At 39.0% G+C, this 25,910-nt stretch overlaps 1 protein-coding gene across 2 annotated transcripts in view; it reads right to left on the bottom strand.

Moving 5' to 3' along the window:
* The window catches only part of Glut4EF (Glucose transporter 4 enhancer factor), a 258,287-nt gene that overhangs the window by 128,375 nt on the left and 104,002 nt on the right, over window positions 1-25,910 (bottom strand). For both annotated transcript variants that reach the window (XM_065219116.1, XM_065219117.1), the window contains one exon: window positions 20,347-20,525. In XM_065219116.1, coding sequence (XP_065075188.1) covers window positions 20,347-20,525 — 179 coding nt within the window. The remainder of the gene's footprint in view (window positions 1-20,346; window positions 20,526-25,910) is intronic.

The raw sequence follows: 25,910 nt of genomic DNA, 5'->3' as shown, positions 1-25,910 counted from the left end.
TAGCTGCGCCTTTACCATCTGAGCTAAGGGAGGCTTTCATAACCTCATCTCCTTAAAAGAGTGCAAACTCACTGGAGATGTCTCGTGTGATGTGAAAATATCATTGAACTTATTTTTGTAATTTAAGAAAATTTAAGAAAAGATAAGGAGGTTTTATGCCTGCTGGAGGATGGGCTCCATTGTAATGCTCTACTCCAGCGGGCTTTTCCCTGCCCAATAAAAATAAATAAATAATATCTTTTTCAATTCGTTTATTTTAAAAGGCTCTATCCCAAGAGCTTTACGGTGCCGATAATTCTGTTCGGAAGCAATGCCAATATCACTTAAATCTACGTCTCTAAGGATGGGACCGATTACTGACGGTTCATTCGAGGTTAGAAGGTTTAGGAGATGAGCTCTGAAATGGGGTTTCGTTGTCTTATCAGAGAATTGTCGCCAGTAATGGTCGCGGCTTTGATTTCAGATATCGATAAAGATTCAGGCCCCGACGTACAATCAGGTTTCCTCTGGACCAGTTTAGGCCAGTTCCATGTTAAATATTCATATTGAGGCACTATAAGGTCTGTATCCGACTAAGTGTTCACAGGTCTTGGAAGCTAGCTTCAGGTCGTACAATATTTCTTCAGATCATAGACGTATGTCTGTGCTTATTTGGGAACTAAAAAAAACCATTCGCTTCAAGCTAATATTTACCAGTCAATTCCCTTTAATCACATACTACTCAAATCAGTGGGACCTCTTCAGTCGGTGAAGGCGCAGCTACAAAGCAAGGCCATACTGTAGATGCCTGGGTTCGATTCCCGGTCCCGGTTAAGGAATTTTTCAGGATGGAAAAAGTGTGATTGTACTTGCCACACAATTATACTAATGTTAAAATGGTACAGGCATCGAAAGCTTCCAATTAATAACTGTGGCAGTGCATCTAGAACACTTATCAGCACACAATCAACTAATATGCAATAAGCAATAAGCTCGAAATGCGAGGAAGACGAAGTCAAATCAAGCTCGCTCCCAATCTTCAAACGTCATCAATATTCACCCCACCCGAAATGATTACCTCGCAGTAACTTTCTCTTTCATTGGTGAAACCATGTCAGATAATTTCCCAGATTGATTTGGCAGTGTCTGGGGCGCACACCTGACTGTTTCGATGCTATCGTTGAAATCAAAACCCCATCCAACGACATGCTGCTCCGCAATCAAATCAAACAAATTGTGAAGGCATTATTTGAGTGCATACCGAAAGCCGGAGCTCTTGGACCCATCATCATCGTCATGGCCGTCGAAGTCCAAGTGTGGTGGGGCACGGCAGCGATTGCACTTTGGTTATGGTTGAAAGCGGTTTCACTTAATATTTTCACTCTCCGTTTCTTGATCTCACCCATCATTAGCCCCAACAACAGCAGCAACGATGCAATCGAGGTTGCCAATCAAATTTTATGTTATTTCATTATGCTGCTGCTGCCTTACCCCACATCTGCATCGCGAGAGAGAGAGTGAATAAAACCGCAGAAATGCCATTGCCGACGTTGTTCATCATCGTCGTCGTCGTCGTCGTCGTCGTAGCATGCCATTGTTCCATAAAATCATTTTTTCGGACTACTTTGTTCGATCGTCGTGTTCTTCTTCGGTTTCCCATGGCTAGTCGTCGCAGCTTACTTTGATTTTTGTTGGCGTAGGTTAACAATTTAACACTTTGATCGCATAATATACGTACGACCAGCGGTGGTTGTTTGTCCCAGACCAGACGGTCTAGGTCGCTGGCATCGAGCAGTAGTCTACGAAAAAAAAAAAGAAAGGAATTTCTTCTTTCTGGGGTGCCTCAACGGAAACTTTCTTGAGAGCAGCAGTCAGCAGTCGGGGAACGTTCGCCAAAGTTTGCCCTCGATGTCCATGACCTTACGGATGATTTTGTCATTCAGTGAAGGTCGTTTTCTGGCGGCGGCTGCCAGACGATAGCAACAGCACCAGTTCGCCATGGAAGGGTCCTATGTACGAAAGGTTTTCGTTTTACGAGACGAACCAGCCACGTCCCAGACGGTTCTTATGTATCGAAGTGGAGATGCATACCACCCTGCGGCACCACGTCTCCTGCCGTTTAACGATACGCTTTTGTCGAATTTCGGAGAAAAAGCGTAGACAGACCAAATTTAGCAGCCCCGACCGACATAAATATAGTAACAACAACGGCGTGTGTGAGGTGGGTCTGTACGGCTTAGGGTACTGTTCGGTGGAGGGAATCTGTAATTCGCCATCTACACGGATTAGAGGTTTGCGCTTCTATTTTGTGTTGTCGCTTAAGCAGGATTGCGATTAGTCTAGTTAAGGTGAAATACGAAGCATAGTTAGCTCCATATTGGAGAATTTACAAGTAACAAATATATTTGTTCGTACTATGACAAAATTATAGATCAATTTTAAGCTGAATTGAATTAAATTTAGCATGAAGAAATTCGTTGTAAGAAATCGGGTAAACTAATTAATCACAGCATGTGAATGTATAGAGAAAATTTCAGAAAATTTCAGGACAGTTCCATAAATTTCCGGAAAATAACAGGAAATTTAAAGAAGTTCTGATAAATTCAGGGAGCTTCAGAAAAAGTTCCGAGCTCTTCAGTGATGTTCCAAAAACTTTAGTGAATATCCGGGGCGTTCAGAGAGGTTTCAAAAATATCGGAAAAGTTCCAAGATCTACAGGAGAGTCGAGAACTTTGGGGAGAATTAAAGGTCTTTAAAGGGTTGATTACGAAAAATTCAATTCAGTTCTATGAACTTTAGGAATTTTTCGTGAACTAAGATGATGATCAGAGGAATTCCAGGAACTTTACACGACCTTCAAGAAGCTTCAGAAAACTTCAGGTAAGTTCAAAGATCTTTAAGAAAATTCCGATAGAATCATGACAGTGCCATGAACATCCGGAAAATGGTGAAAACTTGAGGGAAGTTCCAAAAACTTCTAGAAAATGCCTGAATATGTTTAGTCAGAAGAGCAGAGCGACGAGAGAGTGTATAAAATGAGCTTCTAAAATAAGCTTCTAAATTTTCTAAAAATAGCTTATTTACAAAGTTTCTAAAACAAGCTTCCAAAAAAAGCTTCAAACATTGGTTTCTAAACCAAGCTTCTAAAATAAACTTCTAAACTAAGCTTTTAAAATAAGCTTCTTAAATAAGCTTCTAAAACAAGCTTCTAAACAAGCTTCTAAATAAGCTTCTAAAATAAGCTTTTTAAATAATCTTCTAAAATAAACCTCGAAATAAGGTTGAGCTTTAAGCACAAACTTCAATCATAAGCTTAAAAAATAAGCTTCTGAATTATGCTTCTCAAATAACCTTCTAAAATAAGCTTCTAAAATAAACTTCTTAAATAAGCTCCAAAACTTAACATTTAAAATAGGCTTCTAAAAGAAGCTTCTAATAAAAAAAACACTTCTAAAATAAGCTTCTGAAATAAGCTTATACAAAAACTTCCAAAATAAGCTTCTGAAATAAGCTTATAAAAAAGCTTCCAAAATAAACTTTCAAAATAAACTTCTTAAATGAGCTTCTAAAAAAAGCTTCTGAAATAAGCTTTTAAAATCAGCATAATAAACAAGCTTCAAAAATAAGCTCCTAAACTAAGTTCAAAAAAAAAAGCGTGGCAAATAAGCTTCAAAAATAAGCTTCTAAAATAAGCTTCTTAAATAAGCTTCGAAATATACTTCCAAAATAAGCTTTTAGAGTAAGCTTAAAAATAAGCTTCTACATCAAGCTTCTAAAATAAGCTTTTAACACAAGCTTCTAAAATAAGCTTAAAAACAATCTTCTAAATTAAGCTTCTAAAATAACCTTCTGAAAAAGTCTCTAAAATAGGCTTCTAAAATAAACTTCTTAAATAAGCTCCAAAAATAAACTTTTAAAATAGGCTTCTAAAAGAAGCTTCTAATAAAAAGCTTCTGAAATAAGCTTCTAAAATAAGCCACTACAATAAGTCTCTAAATAAGCTCCAATAATAAGGTTTTAAAATAGGCCCCTTAAAGAAGCTTCTAAAAATAAGCTTCTAAAAATAAGCTTCTAAAAATGAGCTTCTAAAATAATCTGCTAAAATCAGCTAAGTAAAAAACCTTTAGAATAAGCTTCTAAAATAAGCTTGTAAAATAAGCTTCTAAAATAAGCTTCTAAAACAAGCTTAAAAAATAAGCTTCTAAAATAAGCTTATAAAAAAGCTTCTAAAACTAAGCTTCCGAAATAAGCTTCAAACATAAGCCTCAATCATAAGCTTCAATAATAAGCTTCTATAGTAAGCTTAAAAAAATAAGCTTTTTGAAATAAGCTTCTGAAATAAACTTAAATTAAAGTTCTAAAATAAATTTCTAAAAGAAGCCTCTAAAATAAGCTCCATACGTAAACTTTTAAAATAGGCTTATTTACTAGTAAAAGCTAACATAAGCTTCTAAAAGCATCTTTTAAAATAAGCATCTATAAAAAGCTTCTAAAATAAACTTTCAAAATAAACTTAAAAAATTAGCTTCTCAAATAAGCTTTTGAAATAATCTTAATAAATTAGCTTCTAAAAAACGTTTCTTAAAATGTATGAGTGTATAAAATGAGCTTCTAAAATAAGCTTCTAAATTTTCTAAAAAAAAGCTTATTAACAAAGTTTCTAAAACAAGCTTTCAAAAAAAGCTTCAAACATTGGTTTCTAAACCAAGCTTCTAAAATAAACTTCTAAACTAAGCTTTTAAAATAAGCTTCTTAAATAAGCTTCTAAAAAAAGCTTCTAAAAGTAAGCTTCCAAAATAAGCTTCACATATAAGCTTCAATTATAAACTTCTAAACTAAGCTTCTGAAATAAGCTTCTAAAATAAGCTCCAAAATTTAGGTTTTTAAATAGGCTTTTAAAAGAAGCTTCTAAAATAAGCTTCTTAAAATGAGCTTCAAAATAAATTTATAAAATAAGCTCCAAAAAATAAGCTTTTTAAACTAAGCTTTAAAAATAAGCTTCTAAAATAAGCTTCCAAAATAAGCTTAAATCATAAACTTCTAAAGTAAGCTTAAAAATAAGCTTCTAGAAATAAGCTTCTAAAATAAGCTTTAATTAGGTTCTAAAATAACCTTATAAAAGAAGCCTCTAAAATAAGCTTCTAAAATTAGCTTCTAAAATAAGCTTTTAAAGAATGCTTTTAAAATAAACTTTTAAAATAAACTTAAAAAATGAGCTTCTCAAATAAGCTTCTAAAATAAGCCTCTGAAATAAGCTTTTAAAATAAGCTTAATAAATTAGCTTCTCAAAGAAGTTTCTTAAAATAAGCTTCTAAAAGTAGCTTCTGAAAATAAGCTTCTAAAATAAGCTTATAAAAAAGCTTCTTAAAATAATCTTCTTAAATAAGCTTTGAAATGAGCTTCCCAAATAAGCTTCAATCATAAGCATCCAAAGTAAGCTTAAAAAATAAGCTTCTAAATTAAACTTCTAAAACAAGCCACTAAAATACGCTTCTAAAGTCAGCTCCAAAATCAAGGTTTTAAGGCTTCTAAAAGAAGCTTCTAGAATTAAGCTTCTAAAATAAGCTTCTAAAAATGAGCTTCTAAAATAATCTTTCTAAATAAAATTCTTAAATAAGCCTTTAAAATAAGCTTCTAAAACAAGCTTATAAAATAAACTCCAAAAATGAGCTTCTTATAAAAAGCTTATAAAATAAGCTTCTAAAAGAAGCTTCCAAAATAAGCTTCTAAAATTAGCTTCTAAAATAAGCTTCTTAAAAAAGCTTCTAAAATAAACTTCTAAAATAAACTTCAAAAATGAGCTTCTCAAATAAACTTCTAAAATAAGCCTCTGAAATAAGTTTTTAAAATAAGCTTAATAAATTAACTTCTCAAAGAAGTTTCTTAAAATAAGCTTCTAAAAATAAGCTTCCAAAATAAGCTTCAAACACAAGTTTCAATTATAAGCTTCTAAAGTAAGCTTAAAAAATAAGCTTCTTAAATAAGCTTTGAAATGAGCTTCAAAAAAAATAAGCTTCAATCATAAGCATCCAAAGTATGCTTAACAAATAAGCTTCTAAATTAAACTTCTAAAACAAGCTACTAAAATACGCTTCTAAAATAAGTTCCAAAATTAAGGTTTTAAAATAGGCTTCTAAAAGACGCTTCTAGAAATAAGCTTCTAAAATAAGCTTCTAAAAATGAGCTCCTAAAATAATCTTCCTAAATAAACTTCTAAAATAAACCTCTTAAATAAGCTTCTAATGTTATTTTCTAAAATAAGCTCCAAAAATAAGCTTCTTAAAGGAGTTTCTTAAACTAAGCTTTTGAAATAAGCTTCTAAAAGAAGCTTCCAAAATAAGCTTGAATCATAAGCTTCTAAAGTTAGCTTAAAAATAAGCTTCTAGAAATAAGCTTCTAAAATAAGCTTTAATTTAGGTTCTAAAATAACCTTATAAAAGAAGCCTCTAAAATAAGCTTCTAAAATAAACTTTTAAAATAAACTTCAAAAATGAGCTTCTCAAATAAGCTTCTTAAATAAGCCTATGAAATAAGCTTTTAAAATAAGCTTAATTAATTAGCTTCTCAAAGAAGTTTCTTAAAATAAACTTCCAAAATAAGCTTCAAACATAAGTTTCAATTATAAGCTTCTAAAGTAAGCTTAAAAAATAAGCTTTGAAGTGAGCTTCCAAAATAAGCTTCAAATATAAGCTTGAATCATAATCATCTAAAGTGAGCTTAAAAAATAAGCTTCTAAAATAAACTTCTAAAACAAGCCACTAAAATAAGCTTCTAAAATAAACTCCAAAATTAGGGTTTTAAAATAGGCTTCAGAAAGAAGCTTTTAGAAATAAGCTTCTAAAATAAGCTTGTAAAAATGAGCTTCTAAAATAATCTTCTTAAATACACTTCTAAAATAAGCCTCTAAAATAAGCTTCTAAAACAAGCTTCTTAAAATAAGCTCCAAAAATAAGCGTCTTAAAGAAGCTTCTTAAAATAAGCTTCTAAAAGAAGCTTCTAAAAGAAGCTTCTAAAAAGCTTCCAAAATAAGCTTCAAACATAAGCTTCAATCATAAGCTTTTAAAGTAAGCTTAAAAAATAACCTTCTAGAAATAAGCTTCTAAAATAAGCTCCAAAAGAAGCTTTTGAAATAGGCATCTAAAAGAAGCTTAAAAAATAAGCTTCTAAAATAAGCATTTAAAAAAGGCCCCCGACCATCTGGATCCAGGTTTATATGAAAATTCCAAATTGATTCTGACTACTGTTATGGATGTTCCAGATCTTCCGAAAGACTGCTTCCGTAGCCAATATGACACAACTGAAAATTCATTCTTATATCATAGTTCCTAGAGTTTTCAAAAAAAAAAAACGTGGAGCTAGGATCAGTTTCAAGGTTGTACCACTTTTACGGATGTTCCGGATTTTCTGGACGACAGTCTCATAGCCACTTGGGTTCATGTTTGCGTCACGACTTCAAATTTATTCATTTATCTAAACCCCAATTCTTTAAAAATAAACACGGAGTTTTAAGATCAGTTCCATAGCTTGACCACTTTGGGATGTTCCGGATCTTCCGGAGGCCCGTTTCCAGGTCCAGGTTGATGTGAATACTCGAAATGAATTCCCATATCACAGTTCAGAGTGCTTTCGAAAAGAAACCACCAAACTCCAGGATAAGTTTTATGAATTGACCACTTTTACGGATGTTCCGGATCTTCCAGAGAACCGTTTTCATGGTTTTCATCGGGATAAATTTTTATGACGCGACCCAAAATTAAACCTCCTATCACAGTTCCAATTGTTTTCGATAACATTACAGAGCTCTAGGATCAATTTTATGGATTGATCACTTTTACGGATGTTCCAGATCTTCCGAAGGTCCATTTTCGTGGCCATCAGGATTCATGTTTATGTCACGACCCCATATATATGAGGGTACCAATGCTACCGACGCCAGGGAGGCAGCTCCCACACCTGAACCCTACACACTACTAAAAAGTCATGTAAATTTCGGTTCCCTGAGACCGACACATGTAAGCGGGCCTTTTTACATAAGAATCAGTTGAAAGAAACGTGAAAATCAATTCAATCAAACGTTCGCTTCGTCGACTAGCTGATGTTTCGGTTTGAGAACACTTAATTTTACATGAAATGTTTGTTTACGTTCTATGATTTACGTCCAATATGGATTGCGTCTCGTGTAAAAGTAGTTATTTCTTAGTGTGTACCTATCGACCCATCAACGCATAGACCGGGGACCAACGGGTTTACTTATCTTCCCGAAGGAAGGCGTGTTCAGAGTTTCTAGCCTCAGAAAATCCCGGCGGTGCCGACTGGGATTGAACCCAGGCCTTTTGGGGTGAGAGGCAATCACGCTTACCACTACAACACCAGCGCAGCTATTATCATATAGTAGTTCCGATTGTTTTAGAAAAAAAAACACCAAGCTCTAGGATCAGTTTCATGAACACTTTTACGGATGTTCCGGATCTTCCGGAGGATCATTTTCGAACGGGGTCCATGTTTATGACACATCTGAAAATTCATTCTTATATCACAGTTCCTAGTGTTTTCGAAAAAGAAAAAAACGCGAAGCTCTAGGATCAGTTTCATGGATTGACCACTTTTACGGAAGTTCCAGATCTTCTGGAGGGCGGTCCGATAGCCATTTGGGTCCATGTTTATGACACGACTTGAAATTCATTTTGATTTTTATAGCAATTTAAATTGTTGTTAAAAAAAATACGATGTTTTAGGATCACTTTCGTAGATTGACCACTTTGGGATGTTCCGGAGGATTGTTTCCTTAGCCATCTAGGTCAATTTTAATGTGAATACTCCACATTAATTCCCATATCACATTTCAGAGTGTTTTCGAAAAAAAAATCACGAAGATCTAGGATCAGTTTCATGAATTGACCATTTTTACGGACGTTCCGGATCATCCAGAGAACCGTTTTCATGGCCATAGAGGTCCATATTTATGTCACGACCCGAAATTAATTCTTATATCACAGTTCCTATTGTTTTCGATAACATCACGGAGCTCAAGGAACAGTTTCGTGGATTGACTACTTTTACGGGTGTTCCGGATCTTCCGGAGGACCGCTTCCGTGGTCATTGCACAGTGGTCCAGGAATGCAATCTGACGAAATAAAATTAATAACTCAAAAACGAGCAATTTTAGTGATTTTGTGTCTTCAGTAATGTTTTTTTTATATAAAAAGCACCATATTCTGGTCCAAAAATAATTTGTACTAAACTTGTACTAAACTGCTATTTAAAATGTATCTTTTTAATCATTCATTCTGGAGGTTTGATGTCTTGGACAAAGTTGTTTGTTAGTCAAAAATATGACACTCTTACCAAGAAGTCAAAATTTTAGCTCCCTTAGTTTTCAAGATATTGACTTTCTTAGATTTGAACTCTCAAAAATCAGTTTTTTACACTTAACTATGTTTTTTCTCATCAAAAGTAGCAGTTTCTATAGTTTTAACTAACGTAAACTTGAATCTGGCTAATTATTACAGAAAAGTAAGTACGGGAAAAGACATATTGTATGCTTCTCTAGCAATGGAGATATCCTGAACAGAGTAAAATACTTGAATTATAACAAATTTTGCACTTAATAACTAAAAATTGCGTGGACAAACCTTCAATTCTTTGTTACGGTTGTTTGAGAACTGTTTTCAGCTACACGGGACGGGCAGTCGGACACACATTTTAGTTTCACTTATTATTTATAATTTGCGTGGAATTTTAAGTAGAATATTTAAGTGGAATTTTTGAATCGTCCTTCTCCGATTTGTGTGGAATTTTGCGTAATTATTTGTTATGGGCAATGATTCCATTTTTGGCAAAAATACGAGCATTTGGACTCTTATAAAATTGTCCATATGTCGTTCTTGAAATTTTTCAAAAAATGGCAGCGCTGAAAGGTGAAAGGGCTTTTTTGATCGAAATGACGTCTGAGACAAAGTTGTAGAGAAGGTAGAGAAGTTTACAAAAAAATGTTTTGGATTTATATTAAGTAAAAATTTAAAAAAAGACTGTTAACAACCAAATATCTTAAAATGTCTTTTTTGAATTTTGTTTTTAAAAAAGAATGCTTATGAAAAATGAAAACTTTTGAAATGTTCAAAACTATGGACACTTGAAAAATGACTAAAATCGGTGAACAAGAACTTTTGTTCAAATTTATGAACTTTCTGTTAGTATGCTTTTTTGCGTATTATTTTTACAGAAAGTGGTTTAAAATGCCTCAAACATTGTTTTCTGAGTATTAATTACTTCAAAAACCAAGGAATCAAAAAAAAAATATCAAAAATTCTGTTTCTGTGATTTTTGTCAATTTTAACTGTCCATAATTTTAAATATTTAAAACTTTGCATTTTTTGAGCCTAATTTAAAAAAAATCTGAAATCGGACAAAGGCATTTTGAAACATTTACACTCCCGAGCATAAGTTTAAGGACACACCCAAAAAAACATGACAAATTTGTTTAGTTCATATCTCTGTCATGTTACGTCCAATTTTCGTTCTCTTTAGATCATTTGAAAGGTATTGAATGGCACTTTCCACGTAGGCAAATTTTTCAATATAATTTTCAAATTTTGTGTGCTAAAAGTTCACCCAAAGTTACAATATTTTTCAAAATTTACTCTGAAGAATCGTGACTGATTTTCTCAGAATTGGGTTGGCCAAATTTTGAAATAAAAGCAGTAGTGGAACACTTATGGATCGTCTATTAATTATGTCACACTTTTAGGGGGGAGGGGGGTTTTGGAAACTGTGACGAGCGGTACAAAAAACAATTAAGGTCCATATAAAAAATGTGACAAAGGGGGGAGGGGGGTTTGAAAATGGGCCAAATTTGCGTGACATAATTAATGGACCTTCCCTAATGCTATACCATTCATACCACTCAAATAACCTTTGGAGATCGAAAATTGAACAAAACATATTTGCATGGTTTTTTGGGGTGTCCATAAACCTATCATCGGCAGAGTAGGTTTTTCAGTTTTGTTTGAGTTTCTACCTGAAATTACTAACAACATTTTATTGAATATTTTTTGAAGCGAAACATTATTTCTCTCTACAACTTTATATTAGGCGTCATTTCGATCAGAAATTCTATGTCCTTGCAACAGTTTTTTGTAAAATTTCAAAGACGCCATTTTGAAAATTTTCAAGTTCCAAAATGGCCGAATTTTAGCCAAAATGTAAATGATTGCCCATAACAAACAATTATGCAAAATTTCAAGCAAATCGGAGAAGGTCGAGTTTTTTCGATTCTTCATTTGGCGTGGAACTGCTCTTGAGTCACACTATTTGACTAACGGGAACTCAAATTTAAGTCAGAGAGATTCGCAGCTGCTCACAATTTGATGAACTCAAAATTCATCCAATCCAAAGCTCCCCCACCCAACGGTTTTCTAATGTCGGCACGGGGCGGCAATGCTGCCGCCGAACACCTCATCCATTACATTGTGGCCCCTCCCTGCCGTTAGCTGGGATCCCTGCGTTGCCATCCCACCACGCAGTCAGCGAACAAAATCACCACGAAGCAGCTAGAAAAGCTCCAACGAGACAGAGAAAGAGCAGCAGCAGCAGCAGCGAAACTGGCGATGACTCCAGACTGTGCCCAGACGATGCGAGGAGCCCCACCACCCACCCACCCCCGTCACCACTTCAAGTCACAAACCCGAAAATTTATGACTGATGCACGGGTGTTCGATTTACCTAGCCCCGAAAACAGAATGAAAGTAAGCGAACAAAAGTAAATGAATTGTGCAGTGGCGGCGAGCGCGATGGGAGAATGGAGAAGCTCAGCTGTTTATTAATTTTGCGCTGGCTGCAGACAATCGACGACGGTCGACCATACCTCAACCGGGACCAAGTTGAGCTTTACGTCGGTGTATGTACTTCTACTATATGCATGCTCTTGCATGGTTACTGCATCTTATGTATCGCCAATCGTCGTCGAACTAGTTCATGTCCCTCCTCCAAAGAGACAGCAGAGTTTTGCTTCAGCCCGAAAGGTCGTCTGAAGGTGAACTTCATCTAGGGAGCTGCTTCTTTTTTTTTCGGGTTCAATTTCGGGAACTCTTGCGGGGGCCTCCCTTAGCTCAGTCGGTAAAGGCGCAGCTGTAAAGCAAGACCATGCTGGGTATGATTGGTACTTGGCCGCACAATTCTACTAATGCAAAAATGGTACAGGGTCAGAAAGCTCTCAAATAACAACTGTGGAAGTGCTCGAAGAACACTAAGCTGTGAGCCGGCGTAAAGTTCCAGTAGGGACGATAGAAAGTCAAAATAAGGAGAAGATGGGACAAGCCCTACAAGTTCTGTTTCTGCAAGTCCGAAATTGTTGCAAACATTTCAAGTTTCAAGTTTCAACCTGCCCAAAATGGTTTAGAGATTTGGTTTTTCGGAATTGATTGACGTTTCGGTTGCTTCCTCCGGTCCACAATAATGCCCAAAAACCGGAGGTGTGAAGTCGCTGCTACTGACTGCTGCTTCCAGTTTTTTGTTAGGCTTAGGGTTGTGTAATTTTTCACACTTTCAGGTCCGGAGGCGGGCGGTAGGGATGGAAGAGTATGGATCGTGTTACAAACTTCTGGGTTTCGAGATATGTTTTGTTTTCAGGTCGGAACATAAACTCGTTACGTTAATCAAATATAAGCGCTATTATTCAATTTGGAAGCCGGTTGGGTTTTGGGGTTTCGCTCTGATGGGCGCAGCTCTGCCAAAGCAGGCAAGGAGTTACAGCTTCGTGGTAGCAATATCGAATATCATTTCGCATGCTTTCGGGAGAGTGGACTCAGAAGAGTTACCGAATCGAATCTTTTCCCCCTGAAAGATCTTCTGAAGCCAATAATTGTTCAGTCGAAACCATCTTTGATTAACGCTTTTTTAATGAGCGTCAGTTAATTTATTGATTTCTTTATGGGGGCACACTTTGTGAAAACCGAAAATGGAACATGTAACAAAATTATGAAAGATTTTGAACGTTAATAACTCAGCTGCCCCTGGGCCAATTTCAATAATTTTATCACCAATCGATCAGAAATATGTCTACGCATCTGTAAAATTGAAGACTTTACCATCTGATCAATGCTGCCCCAATTCAACGTATTTTTAAGATTTCAGAAATTCAAGAATCACCAAAATTCGCCTAACTCCACAACATACAAAACTTACTACAACATCCACGAACTCTTGGAAATCTCGAGAAACAGGCAGCCTCATTTGTCCGGGAACGCCAATCCGGAATCTCCGGAATGTATGGCAATTTGTTGAGTCCAAATTATTTTCCAACGTCCTGGAATTCCATGAGCTGATGGAACTTCTGGAACACCGACAACTCCGAAGTTCGAGAGTCCCAGGTGATTTCAGGAGTTTCGAAGTACCGTAATAAATGAAGATTTATTTTAGGGGAGTTCATGAAGCTCTGTTTTGAGAGTACTGTATGAAATTTCCACTATTCTGGGAACCCTGGAATCTCGTTTTTGTTCCGGGAATTTAAAAAAAAACAGAAGTGTTTGCTTTCCTCCAGACACTCACATTTATACGGGATCAGCATTTTAAGATATTCTCGGAATCTTCGGAATGTTTGGCACTTTGAGAACTCCAGATACGTTTCCTCCAGGGCAATTTCATGAACAGGTTTGAGGTTTGAGTGAGCGTTCTCGGAGAACCGTATTATCCAAGAATTCCTCAAGTTCTGCGACTGTTAAAATTACAGGTAGATCTATTTGGAGAATTTGGTTTGAAGTTTACAGTGATCCTGCAGTTCTAAGAGATTCAAATATACCAGGAGTATTTGGATCGGAGTATTCAGACCTCTCAGAGTTTTTACAAATCATGGAATTTCTTCAGTATAGGAGGTTCCCAAGAGCTGTTGGGGGCTTCAGAGGTTTGTGACTCTCTAGCAATTAGCAAAATTGAGAATGTGTTCGAATTTAAGATAAAAGATTCTGGAGTTTCTGGAGTTAAGAAAGATCATTTAGTTTCGGGAGCTCTCACAGTTTTCCAAAGTTTTTGGAGCGGCAAGAGTTTCTGAAGTTCCACTTGTGTTGGTAGTTCTTCCCTCAGTTTCGGTCATAACTTCAGCTAAAATTTTTCGGAAAAGTTTATCATACCGATTTTTTAAATTTTTTTTAGTTCAAAAAAAAATTGAGACCCTTCGGCCTATTTTGGCTGATAATTTAAAAAATTCCCATCTGCATTCGCCTCCAAAAGCAAACCGCCAGAGCAACTTCCAAAACTCTTCAATCTCCAGAACGTGCAAAACTCCAGTCAACACCCACGAGCTCTTGGAATTCTTGGAATCTTCAAAATTTAGGGCAATTTGAGAATCCAGATTTTTCCCCGACGTCTTGGAACTCCATGAGCTGATGGAACTCCTCGAACACTCAGAAAAATTCGAAGTACGAAAGTCTCAGGAGATTCTGACAGATCGAGGAAGAAGTTACTATTTGGGATTTTGGAATTGTTGTTGGCGGTTTCAGAGGTTCATCAATTTCTAGCAATTAGTGGAGGATAAGAAAGTTTTCAGAGATTCGAAAAATTTGGAGTGAAGCTTTCTCAGTTTACCACAGTTCTCGGAGTTTCTGGAGTTAAGATATTCATCAGGTTATTTATGCTCTTATTTTGGAAACTGCAGGAGTTCCAAGAGGTTCTAGAGATCCAATTATTGAGCCTGTTTCTAGTAAATCTCGTTGTTTGAGTAATTCTTGGAGGTTCGAAAATATCAATTGTGCTCAATGTTGAGAGTTCCGGCATTCTCAAAGATTTGAATTTACCTGAACTCCGGAAAATTTTGGAAACTACTCGAAGACCCTATAGTTTGAAGTTTGAGAAACCCAAGAGCTTCTGACAATTCCAGGAAGGAGTTTAGGGAGTCTCAAAAGCGTATTATCTGACGATAACTTTCCTAAAAGAGTTCCGGGAGTTTCTCAGGATCCACGAAACCATAAATTTCAGGAAGATCTGGGTGGAGAGTGCTGTTTGAAGTTTCCGGTCTATTTGCAGTTCCAAGAGACCTATCAGATTTTCCAGAGATCATGGAGTTTCTTTAGTTTCAAAGGTTCCATGAAGTTGTTGGGGTGTCATAAGTTCCTAAAGTTCTTGCAATTAGCAAGGCTAGGAATTTGTTCGAATTTAACAGTTAAGAGATATGCTGGAGCTCCCGGAGTTCTGAGAGATCAAGCAATTCCAGGATGCCAAAGATCTAGGAATTTCGATAGTTTCTGGAGCTCAGGCAGTTTCTAGTAGTTGAATTTCAGTAGCCCTTTGATTTCTCGGAGCTCTGAGAACCTTAGGAACTATGACTGATCAGACACCTGCTAGTACTTTCCAGAGATTCAATAGATTATGGATTTCCAGAAATGTCTTCTGTACTCGATTTTGCTCGATCGACTTCCAAATGCCATTACGGAGTTTCGAAAACCTTCGAAGCTCCAAACGTTCAACTACCCGCTAGTACTTCCTAGCGATTAAGTGGACCTTGAATTTCCAGAATTTTCTGCTGTGCCCGACATAAAACTAAATTTTCAAAATTCTCAAAATTTCGGCAATTTCTGGAGTTACGAGAGTTTAAGGAATTTCGATTGATTAACCAGTTCCTGGAACTCCTCAGAGTTTCAATAGATCCTGGATTTCTGTTCGTTTATTTGTTCCTCGATGTTGGGAGCAAGGTTTGGATTTCCTGAAATTCCGAAAGTTCGACAACTCTGCCGGAAATGTCAGTACTCACGACTCCAAAATCATTCGTAGTTCCTTGCAGCTCCTGGTCCTGGTCGAACTTGTACAACTTTTACAACTGGGTACAATTAAGGATCTGCCTGAACTTTCGAAACCACCCGATTATTCTTGGAACTCCGGCAAAGTTTTTGAATCCCTTCAACTTCTGGAGTCAATGGTGTTCTCCAGTAAATAACAAAACCCACGGTTCTCCCGGAATTGATGGAATTGCGGTACACAAAAAGAAAACTCGAATCGGTCTGTGGAGTTCTCCGGAATGCTCCCAAAATCCCCATCCGTCCATAAGTGCCTAGAGTAACTTGTTTTTGAAAACCTTTTAGAGTTCATGGATTCATAGTGTAAAAGCAGCTCCGTGACATACGATGTCTATCGCCTAACTTCAACTTCCTTGGTAATTGTCCCTGTCCTACTTCAGCGGTCGTCCCGAACCAAAGTCAAACTGGAGCCTTCAATCGTAGTTTTCAAGCCTCTTCCATTGAAACTTCTCCCAAAAGTCGTCTTTAGCTTGGTTGGCAGCTTCGGTGGTCGTCGCGATCAACTTTCGTGGTTCTCCCAATCCACCTTAAGTAATAACTACTTGAGTGGTTATCCCGAAGAAAAACTAAAATGGGAACCTTCAACCGTAGTTTTTAGAATCTTCCATTGCAACTCGCCCAGAAGTTGCCTGACAGCTTCGGTGGTCGTCCCAATCCACCTTGACTAATAACTACTTGAGTGGCCATCCCGAACCAATCTCAAACTGAAGTCTTCAATCGTAGTTTTTAAGCCTCTTCTATTGAAATTTCTCTCAGAAGTCGTTTCTTGCTGACAGCTTCGGTGGTCGTTCCTATCGACTTTTGAGATCGTTCCAATCCATCTTGAGTAATAACTACTTGAGTGGGTGTCCCGAACCATGCTCAAACTGGAGTCTTCAACCGTAGTTTTCAATGGAATAAAACTTCTCTTCAAAGTCGTCTTAAGCTTGGTTGGCAGATTTGGTGGTCGTCCCAATCCGCCTTGAGTAATAACTAATTGAGTGGTCATCCCGAACCAATTTCAAACTGGAGCTTCCAATCGTAGTTTTAAGTCTTTTCCACTCAAACTTCTCCAAGAGATCGCTTCTTGCTGGCAGCTTCGGTGGTTATCCCGAACCACTTCCATGGTTGTATCAACCCATCTTAAGTAATAATAATTCGAGTGGTCGTCCCAACCCATACTCAAACTAGAGTCTTCATCGTAGTTTTTTGCATCTTCCATTAAAAATTCTCCCAGAAGTCGTCTTTAGCTTGGTTGGCAGCTTCGGTGGTCGTCCCTATCGACTTTCGTGGTTCTCCCAATCCACCTTAAGTAATAACAACTCGAGTGGTTATCCCCAAGAAAAACTAAAATGGGAACCTTCAACCGTAGTTTTTAGAATCTTCCATTGCAACTCGCCCAGAAGTCGCCTGACAGCTTCGGTGGTCGTCCCAATCCACCTTGACTAATAACTACTGGAGTGGCCATCCCGAACCAATCTCAAACTGAAGTCTTCAATCGTAGTTTTTAAGCCTCTTCCATTGAAATTTCTCTCAGAAGTCGTTTCTTGCTGACAGCTTCGGTGGTCGTTCCTATCGACTTTTGAGATTGTCCCAATCCATCTTGAGTAATAACTACTTGAGTGGGTGTCCCGAACCATGCTCAAACTGGAGTCTTCAACCGTAGTTTTCAATGGAATAAAACTTCTCTTCAAAGTCGTCTTAAGCTTGGTTGGCAGATTTGGTGCTCGTCCCAATCCGCCTTGAGTAATAACTAATTGGGTGGTCATCCCGAACCAATTTCAAACTGGAGCTTCCAATCGTAGTTTTAAGTCTTTTCCACTGAAACTTCTCCAAGAGATCGCTTCTTGCTGGCAGCTTCGGTGGTTATCCCGAACCACTTCCATGGTTGTATCAACCCATCTTAAGTAATAATAATTCGAGTGGTCGTCCCAACCCATACTCAAACTAGAGTCTTCAATCGTAGTTTTTTGCATCTTCCATTAAAACTTCTCCCAGAAGTCGTCTTTAGCTTGGTTGGCAGCTTCGGTGGTCGTCGCGATCAACTTTCGTGGTTCTCCCAATCCACCTTAATAATAACTACTTGAGTGGTTATACCGAATAAAAACTAAAATGGGAACCTTCAACCGTAGTTTTTAGCATCTTCCATTGCAACTCGCCCAGAAGTCGCGTGACAGCTTCGGTGGTTGTCCCAAGCCACCATGAGTAATAACTACTTGAGTGGTCGTCCCGGACCAATCTCAAACTGGAGTCTTACATCGTAGTTTTTAAGCCTCTTCAATTGAAATTTCTCTCAGAAGTCGTTTCTTGCTGACAGCTTCGGTGGTCGTCCCTATCAACTTTTGTGATTGTCCCAATACATCTTGAGTAATAACTACTTGAGTGGGTGTCCTGAACCGTACTCAAACTGGAACCGTCATTCGTAGGTTTTAAGCTTCTTGCATTGCAACTCATCCCAGCAGTCGTCTTTTGCTTGGTTGGCAGCTTCGGTGGTCGTCCCAATCCATCTTGAGTGGTCATCCCGAACAAATCTCAAGCTGGAGTCTTCAACCGTAGTTTTTAGCCTAGGGTTATTGAAAAAATTTCCATCCAGCAAAATTTAACTGAAAATACACCAAATCAAACTCAGCCTAAAACAGTGACTGAGATATCAACAACCTGAGTGAAATCGAGCTGACATCCGTCATTCCAAAGGGAACATTATTCAAAGGTCATATTGCTTTCCTTCCTAGCCAAACCAAACCTGCCAAAAATAGGACAGCCCGCTGGCTATTTTGAATCGGATCAACATGCCAAAATAAACCCACTCCGTTCGGTCGGCCCCAAACTCTCCGAGCCACCTTGCCTGAGAAATCCGACCGGATCTTGCTCTTAGCTCGTCGCATTCGGGTAGCATGCAGCTCACCTCTGGCCAAATGTTGGCACCGAGTCAATGCACGCGCCGGTGAAAATCGTTATAAAACGGATAGCAGCAGCAGCAGCAGCAGCAGCTCTAAATATGCCGCGAATCAAGTGGAAAATTTAGAACAAATGCATATATTTTCGTGCCAAAATAGCTTGATGCGCAATCGGACAAATACCACCTGTAAAAAAACCAACGACTGTTTACTGTTAGTAAAGTAGGCATGGGGGTGTTGCATTGAAGTGCGTGTCGCACGCGCGTGCCCGAAAATGTTGCGCGACATCGATATTGCTGTTGCACAAATAACCCGTCAAAACCCGTCAAGATCAAATATCAAAACAAACATCTAGCCAAACAACAATCAGCTGACAGCCATGATGAATTCATTCGCATGCTGTTGCACACAGAAATTCCACCGCTGCTCCGTTTACAAAGGTTGCTGCGGGAGACGAGGTAGGGGGAGAGAGTAAAAATTCGCTAAAATTGCCACGGCCTCATTACCATCACAATCAAAACAACCTTGCGCGTATAAAAAGCGAATGCAAGCGTCATGGTGGTATTCGTTTGTGCAAAATTTACAGCCCCCGATCGTATTCGTTTGCTGGTATGCGTCGAGAGTGCAGATTTTCGCGATCTTTTATTTTTGTTTTCATTTTCGTTGCATCCGCCGAGTCCGCACAGCCCCATCATCATCATCATCTTTTGACACATAACAATATAGTTGTTACATACGCGCTCGAAAGCAAAGCAGGCCTTTTCTGCAAAACCGGTCCTCGCTCGGAGCGCGCATCTTTTTTTTTGCGAGGTTCGTCTTTGTATTGGTGCGGCTGTGCAACGATGCGGCGGACGATCAACTACCGTGCGCGGGATGCGGTAGATCGTTGCCCAAGGTCAGGGATCTTGATATTTTTGGCGCTCGGCAATCGGTTTCTTTCGATGTGGTGAAGGAGAAGGAGAGTGGATTTCGCGATTCTTTTTTTTTTGGCTTGGCTGTGCAGTTGACCAATACAGTCAGATAAAAGATGGTGCAGCAAGGCAATTTGCGAATGTCTAGACGGGTGTGGGTCGGTCAGCAGAAAGGAGAAGTGCTGAGTAATGGAAGCTAATTTTCGGGTTTTTGCGAGGGGCGCGCACTTCCAGGTATGAGTGCGTGATATTTAAAATACGTCGTAGTAATTCGAATAATTTGAAGGCAGTGATAATTTGAATTTAAATACTTTCAGCGGTATTGACAGTAATCCACAAATAATTAACGATAGTTAATGTAATGAAAATAATTAATATATCAAATTTTGTCAGTTATTAAAGTAGAGTGCCTTTAAAGTAATGGCAAGATTATAAATATTTGGTCAGCAGGCAGCGTAGTATCGAAAGACTAGAACGTGCCCCTCGGGTTTTTGTTTAGGGTGCGGCAGACGGAAGAATAGCTTTTCAAAATCGGCGGCGTGTCTGGGTGGTTAAATTATGAAGAGGCACAGTGGTTCCCTGTTAATTCGAAGGTAAGATGACCGATAATGATTTCTCTTGAATCCCTGAACCTGGTCCTCTCTTGTACGAACTCTAGTATTTAAAGAAAAAAAAACTAATTTCGGCTCCGTAAAGCTTCCGCATTAGAGCCTTGCCAAATAAATGCTTGATAAAACAAAAAATCTACCCAGTTGCAACTGTACTGTCCGGATCGCCGGAAGGTATTACAACACTTACCCATTTTGTTGCGTGAGTGAGAATGGCACATCGATGCTGTGTGATTGTCGTCGGCGGTCGCCGGCCATGTCCGCCAGCCGGGCAAAGTCCGTGTCCTTCTCCTGATCGGCCAACCGCGGTGAACGGCGCGACTCCAGCAGGCGAACTTCTTCGAGACGTTTGGTCAGCTCGATCGGGGCCTGGAAGAAACACAGATAGAGAAGAAGATGGGGAAACGTCAAAATGTGTTTATTCGTACAAACAAATCGCAGTTCGCATTTGCTAGGAATTGCGATACTCCAGCTTTGGTGGTGCCACGCAAGAATAAGGCAAGCAGTGAGGTAAATCGAATGTTTGTGCATGCAAAATGAATGACTTTTTCGGACCGGCTCAAGGTGAATCATCCATTTTTGGCCAGCTGGCCATGGTCCACCACCCGATGCAGGCAACAGTGGACGGCGGGTGGCCAGAAATAGCTTTCTCTCGCTGAATGATGATTTAAGCGCAAGTAGCTAACAACAGGATGGTGCATTTAGCTCGTTGCAGCAGCTGGTTGCTTTGGTCATGAGCCGGTCGCGGTGATGAAAGATGTGAGCAGGCAAAAAAGTGAAAATAAAATACATATAAATAGAGCTACAACGGTGAGGAATGTGATGTAATTCTTGCACCATCGGCCGCCTCCGCCTCTGTTAGCATTGCAGTTAATTTTCGCTGCCATATTTTGCTGTTGTTTTGCCTATTTATTTGCAAACTGCAGATGCGGTTCGAATGTGCGCGCGGGCGCACACAGCAAGTGGCTAAATTTGGCTAAAACTGTGCACATGGCGAAAAATGGGAAGGGGACTAACGGCGATTTGAGTTATGACTTTATTTTCACCATGAAATGCTGTTGTTGTTGTTGTATTTAAGAGGTTTTACACTTTTGTGCATTCGGCTCGTCTCATGAACTGCAACTGAATCGGTAAATTTCAGCTCCCGAACAATTTCAGTGTCTGAAAATGCTACCCTTTGTTTGCTTACGCGCAACTAGCAAGCTGTCAAAATTTGAGATTTCAAAACTTTTCGGTCGTTGAGATCGGCGGGCTCAAAAATGCGAAGTGATACGATCCGTTCCAGCAAATTGCAAATGCAGCGGAATTTCCTTGTTCTGCATATTTGCATCCAGAAACTACCGCGGTCGACGTTGGACAATCTTATGCAATCCTACACCCGTTTGCATTCAATCTAATCGAGTTGGCAGCTCAAGGAATGCGGATTTGTTTTCCGATTCCTTCTTCACGCAACCGCTTGCCATTAAATGTACAGCCAACCTAGCATCAAGTTCGCCATGATCATGAAACAACCCCTTGCAGTAATGACGCAAGCTGTGCAGCTCACAGAGTCACTCTGCCACCACCATCGCCGCCTACTGATGGCCCGGTATTTTCCATCAATTAAACCTACCTGCCGGCCTGCGGGCGCAGGCGCGCATCATCCAAGTAGGCGCATCACAACACAAGTTCAACCGTTTGTCTTTTCAAGCGCAAATCATAATTCATGCGTGATTCATCAATCGGAAATGAAACGTTTCGCAGTGATTCATAAGGATGGGCTGTTTCGCACGAACGTCATTGTAGGCTTGCACCGTTGTGACGTTTACAACAAGGGGTTTCTTCGATAAATCGATGAATCAGCCCGGGCATGATGACCTGGAATCGGAGAGACCTCAGATCTTTTATTGTACTCTTGTTTTCCTCGAACTTCTGCAACTGGGTCACGCATTCGGCAGGCAGGCAAAACAACCCACTTACGTGCGTATTTGCGAGAAGAAAAGTAAATTTCACAGCAATCTGTTTTTACACATTCTGGCCGCAGAGTGCAGTTGCAAAACAAATTAATAAAAGACTAACTATTCCCAAGAGCGGGCAACCTTTTCAGCGAAGCGCGACGACGCCGATGATGATGATGATGACGACATTTTGAGTGAGTTTTTTTTTCTATCCTCCATCCAGCAGCAGCAGCAGGCATGGAGCCAATTAAGCCGGAACCTTGGAAATGCAGTTCCTCTCGCCGTCGGTGAGATATTTTCCCTCAATCATTTCCATTTTCGGATGAAATTTGCACAATAATTGACACCCGGACCCGGTTGATGGTTGACCGTCAAGGAATTTGCCATTTGTGGCAAAAGTCACAACATTCTAGCGCTCTGTAAATAATTAGTGGGCGCTTAGCAACGGCAGCTGGGCAACTTTGATGGATTTTTAAATAAATCATCATCATAGCGCTCCCCGCTAGCTGAGTGGTGCGGGGTCGATCGCTTTGCATTGTCAAGTTATTTTGCTTGAAAAGTAGTAATTTTCTTGCCATTGTTACGAAAAATTGCCAGGTTTTGACCACCTATAACTCTGTCAATAGCAAATGGATTTTAATTGTAAACAAGCCAATTGATTGGATCAATCGATATCTACGAATCATCTAAAATGAACACTTTATAAATTTTCAATAGGTCACTACTGAAAATTATACAAATGTCCATCTGTTGCAACGGTTATCAAAATTATCCCTAACACAGTTTTCGAAATCGAATTACATCCGGTCTCGCCGAACGGTGCTTACTGAATCCCCGTGTGTGGTGGTGTCCGGTTGGTCGTCATCAACTGCAGCAGCAGCAGCAGTGCTGTCGGCGTGTGGCGTTGAACATTGTTCTCCCGTACACAACAAAAGGCTGCCCGCAAGCAGCGAGCGGCAGCCCACATGAGCGTCCATTCACCGAAGAAGGAGGAAGAAGCCACACCACTACTGATCGGATTCAGTAGCTCTTCGTGAGTCGCTGTGTGCCGTCTGTGTCAAGCACGTCACTCTCGTTCCAAACAGCATACAGCTCGCCAGTTTCATCTGTGTTGAACACCCCAGCTCAGCCACTCAATCATGACGACAACACGGTCCTTTTCAATCACCGAGTGGTGTCCGGCCATCATCAGCAGCAACAGCAGCAGTGCTTGCGGCGCGTGGCGTTGTACACTTTTCTCCAGTACACAACGAAACGCAATCAGCTAGCTATCAAGACTACCCTCAAGAGCCCTCGATTCGCCGAAGAAGGAGCAAGAAGCCGCACCGCTACTGATCGAAAACAGACGTAAATCTTTAAATATGTTTTTCTTAAAAATATAGTCACGGAAATCACAATCGATTCACGAACTATTCGTGCAAAAAAAGCTTGCTTGGCACGAATCAAACATTGTTGCATACAAGTTCGATAGAACGTATGGAAACGGCAAAGTGATCCGCGATGCCAGCGCTGTGGTGAAGGATTCGCGAAACTAACGTTATTAAACGTTAAATGCGTGTACGAGGATTGAGAAGAAAGAGTTACGTCTGTTTGTCTGTGGAATCACCTTCCGATCAAAATATTGTTCGATGTTACGTAAGTCACCCGATTTCTATGGAGATGCCGTTTGTCTTAAGTAACAGCGCAGAGAAACCCGAGAAAAGTGTACATCCGTCGCTTTACTTTCTCGTTTTTAAATTTAACAAAATCGAACTGTTTTTGCTAAAACTGATGATGATAATTCTCCCGAATATCCTGGTAAATACTGACCTTAAGTAACATTATGGGTCCGCCAAACTGGTTCAAAAACCAGTATTTTTTAACATGAAAGCTAGCGATGATCGTATCACAGACAAACAGACGAAATTCTTTCTCCTCAAGTCGTAAACGCATTTAACGTTAAATTTAAATATTATTAGTTGCGCGAATCCTTCACAACAGCGCTGGCAACGCGGATCACTCTGACGTTTCCATACATTCAATCGAACTTGCATGCAACATTGTTTGAAACCTGGCAAGCAAGCGTGTTTCTCTGTGATCGTATGATTAAAACACTAATTAAAAGGATCAATATTGCTATCAGTATGAGATTGTATGTGTTTAATTGTAAATAGGAAAAACTTTTCTGTAATCAAAACAAAATCATGTTTTTCTCGGATCGGTGCGAATGTTACTTTCGACGTAATGACAATTTGCTCTTGAAGTGATCGCATAAGCAGGCGGTAAATTTGTTATCTTCCGGGCTTCCGATTCGTGAAATAACGGATTTCAAGGTTATGTCAATACATTACCAGGTATTTTCAGCACACAGATTGATAAAAGAAGCTTTTCTCAAGCATCTAATACGACAAACACAACATTCTTGTTGGTTATGTGGTCAAATTATTAACGAAAGAGAAAGTCGACGAAGAGAATCCATCAATTAGGACCTAAAGCAATGTTCAGATTGATAAGTTTCAAAAATGGTCTGTCAATGGTGGTAAGCCGGTATTATCCTCGGATTAAATCCCGATCAAGAATGTTCGCCTGCTTTGATGTTGACATCAGAGTTAATCAACACGACTCTTTTGGAAAACATTTTGCAGATCATCCAAACAGGGTCGGTATCAAAAGTTAGTCTGAGTAGGAGCTTACCGCCATAATTGTTTTCAAAAACAGCCCCAACTTTACTCATTAATAGGCACTTTCAAGTTAGTGTGTAGTAAAAGTGTGGATAACTGTGACCTGGAGGTGTTACATTGTCACAGATGTTACCACTATACAACTAATAGAAAACTAAAGAGAAACTAATGTCACGACATTTTCGCCCATAATATTTTCATGACATTTACCACCACTGCTGTCACCTGGAAACTTCGGATCTGATCCGTTGCGGAAAATCTGACAGTTAGACAATACTGCCACTTTGTTCGAAGGTTTCCAATCCGGATGCATTGTTCGCCGCACCTAAGAGTATAGGTTTTTTTTTCTATGCACCACCAATGTAGAGGGCGCCAACCAAACAACCAAACCGTTTGTTTACATCAGGATATGGATTTTTTGCAACGCAAATTAAAGAATTTTTCACTGAAAATCTTGCCAATTTCCACCGGTAAATGTCTTGTTTTACGATTTTCCACAGATTTGAACTGATTTCACCTTAAGTCTCGATGAACATTTCAAATGGTCATATCTGCTTTGATCGATTCTTTTCATTGACTTTCTCTTTTCGTGACCACTGCTATGCTAACAGATTTCGCGCTAATTCTACCACACAGTTTGATAGAGGAGGTTGTTATTTAGCGTCCAAAACGTCAAATACAACAGGGAAAGGTTTTGCAGCTGAGTTATTGACGAAAGAGAAAGTCGATGAAGAGAATCGATCAATGCAGATAGGACCTTTTGAAATGTTTATCTAGAAGTATTCACACACAAGAATTCCAAAAGATCATAACCACTAAAGGGCAGAACACAATGATAGCGGTATAGCGGCATAGCGCAAATTTCCAATACACTGAAATCCGTTTGACAACCCACAATGAGCGCGTTGCGGCAAAGCAGCATTGTACTAAAACGCATTTTTTTCAACGTTTTGGAAAAACGCGGTGCGGTTGAGCGGCAATCTGAGAAGTGCTCAATGTTTTCAGTTGAATTTTTTTGTAATTTTTGAATTAACCAGAACCTTCAAGACGTGATCCAAATAATCATCCAAGGTCATGGTAAGTAGTCAGAGCCATGTTGGCCGCATCCGGGCATGCTCCGGGTATCCCCGGGGAAGTAGTTAGATTCTTCTTGAACC

This window comes from Ochlerotatus camptorhynchus, unplaced genomic scaffold, assembly GCF_037179485.1.
Source record: "Ochlerotatus camptorhynchus isolate MF236.1 unplaced genomic scaffold, CSIRO-AGI_Acam_v1.1 ptg000099l, whole genome shotgun sequence".
Taxonomy (NCBI): domain Eukaryota; kingdom Metazoa; phylum Arthropoda; class Insecta; order Diptera; family Culicidae; genus Ochlerotatus; species Ochlerotatus camptorhynchus.
This window is presented reverse-complemented; position numbering and strand designations above follow the sequence as displayed.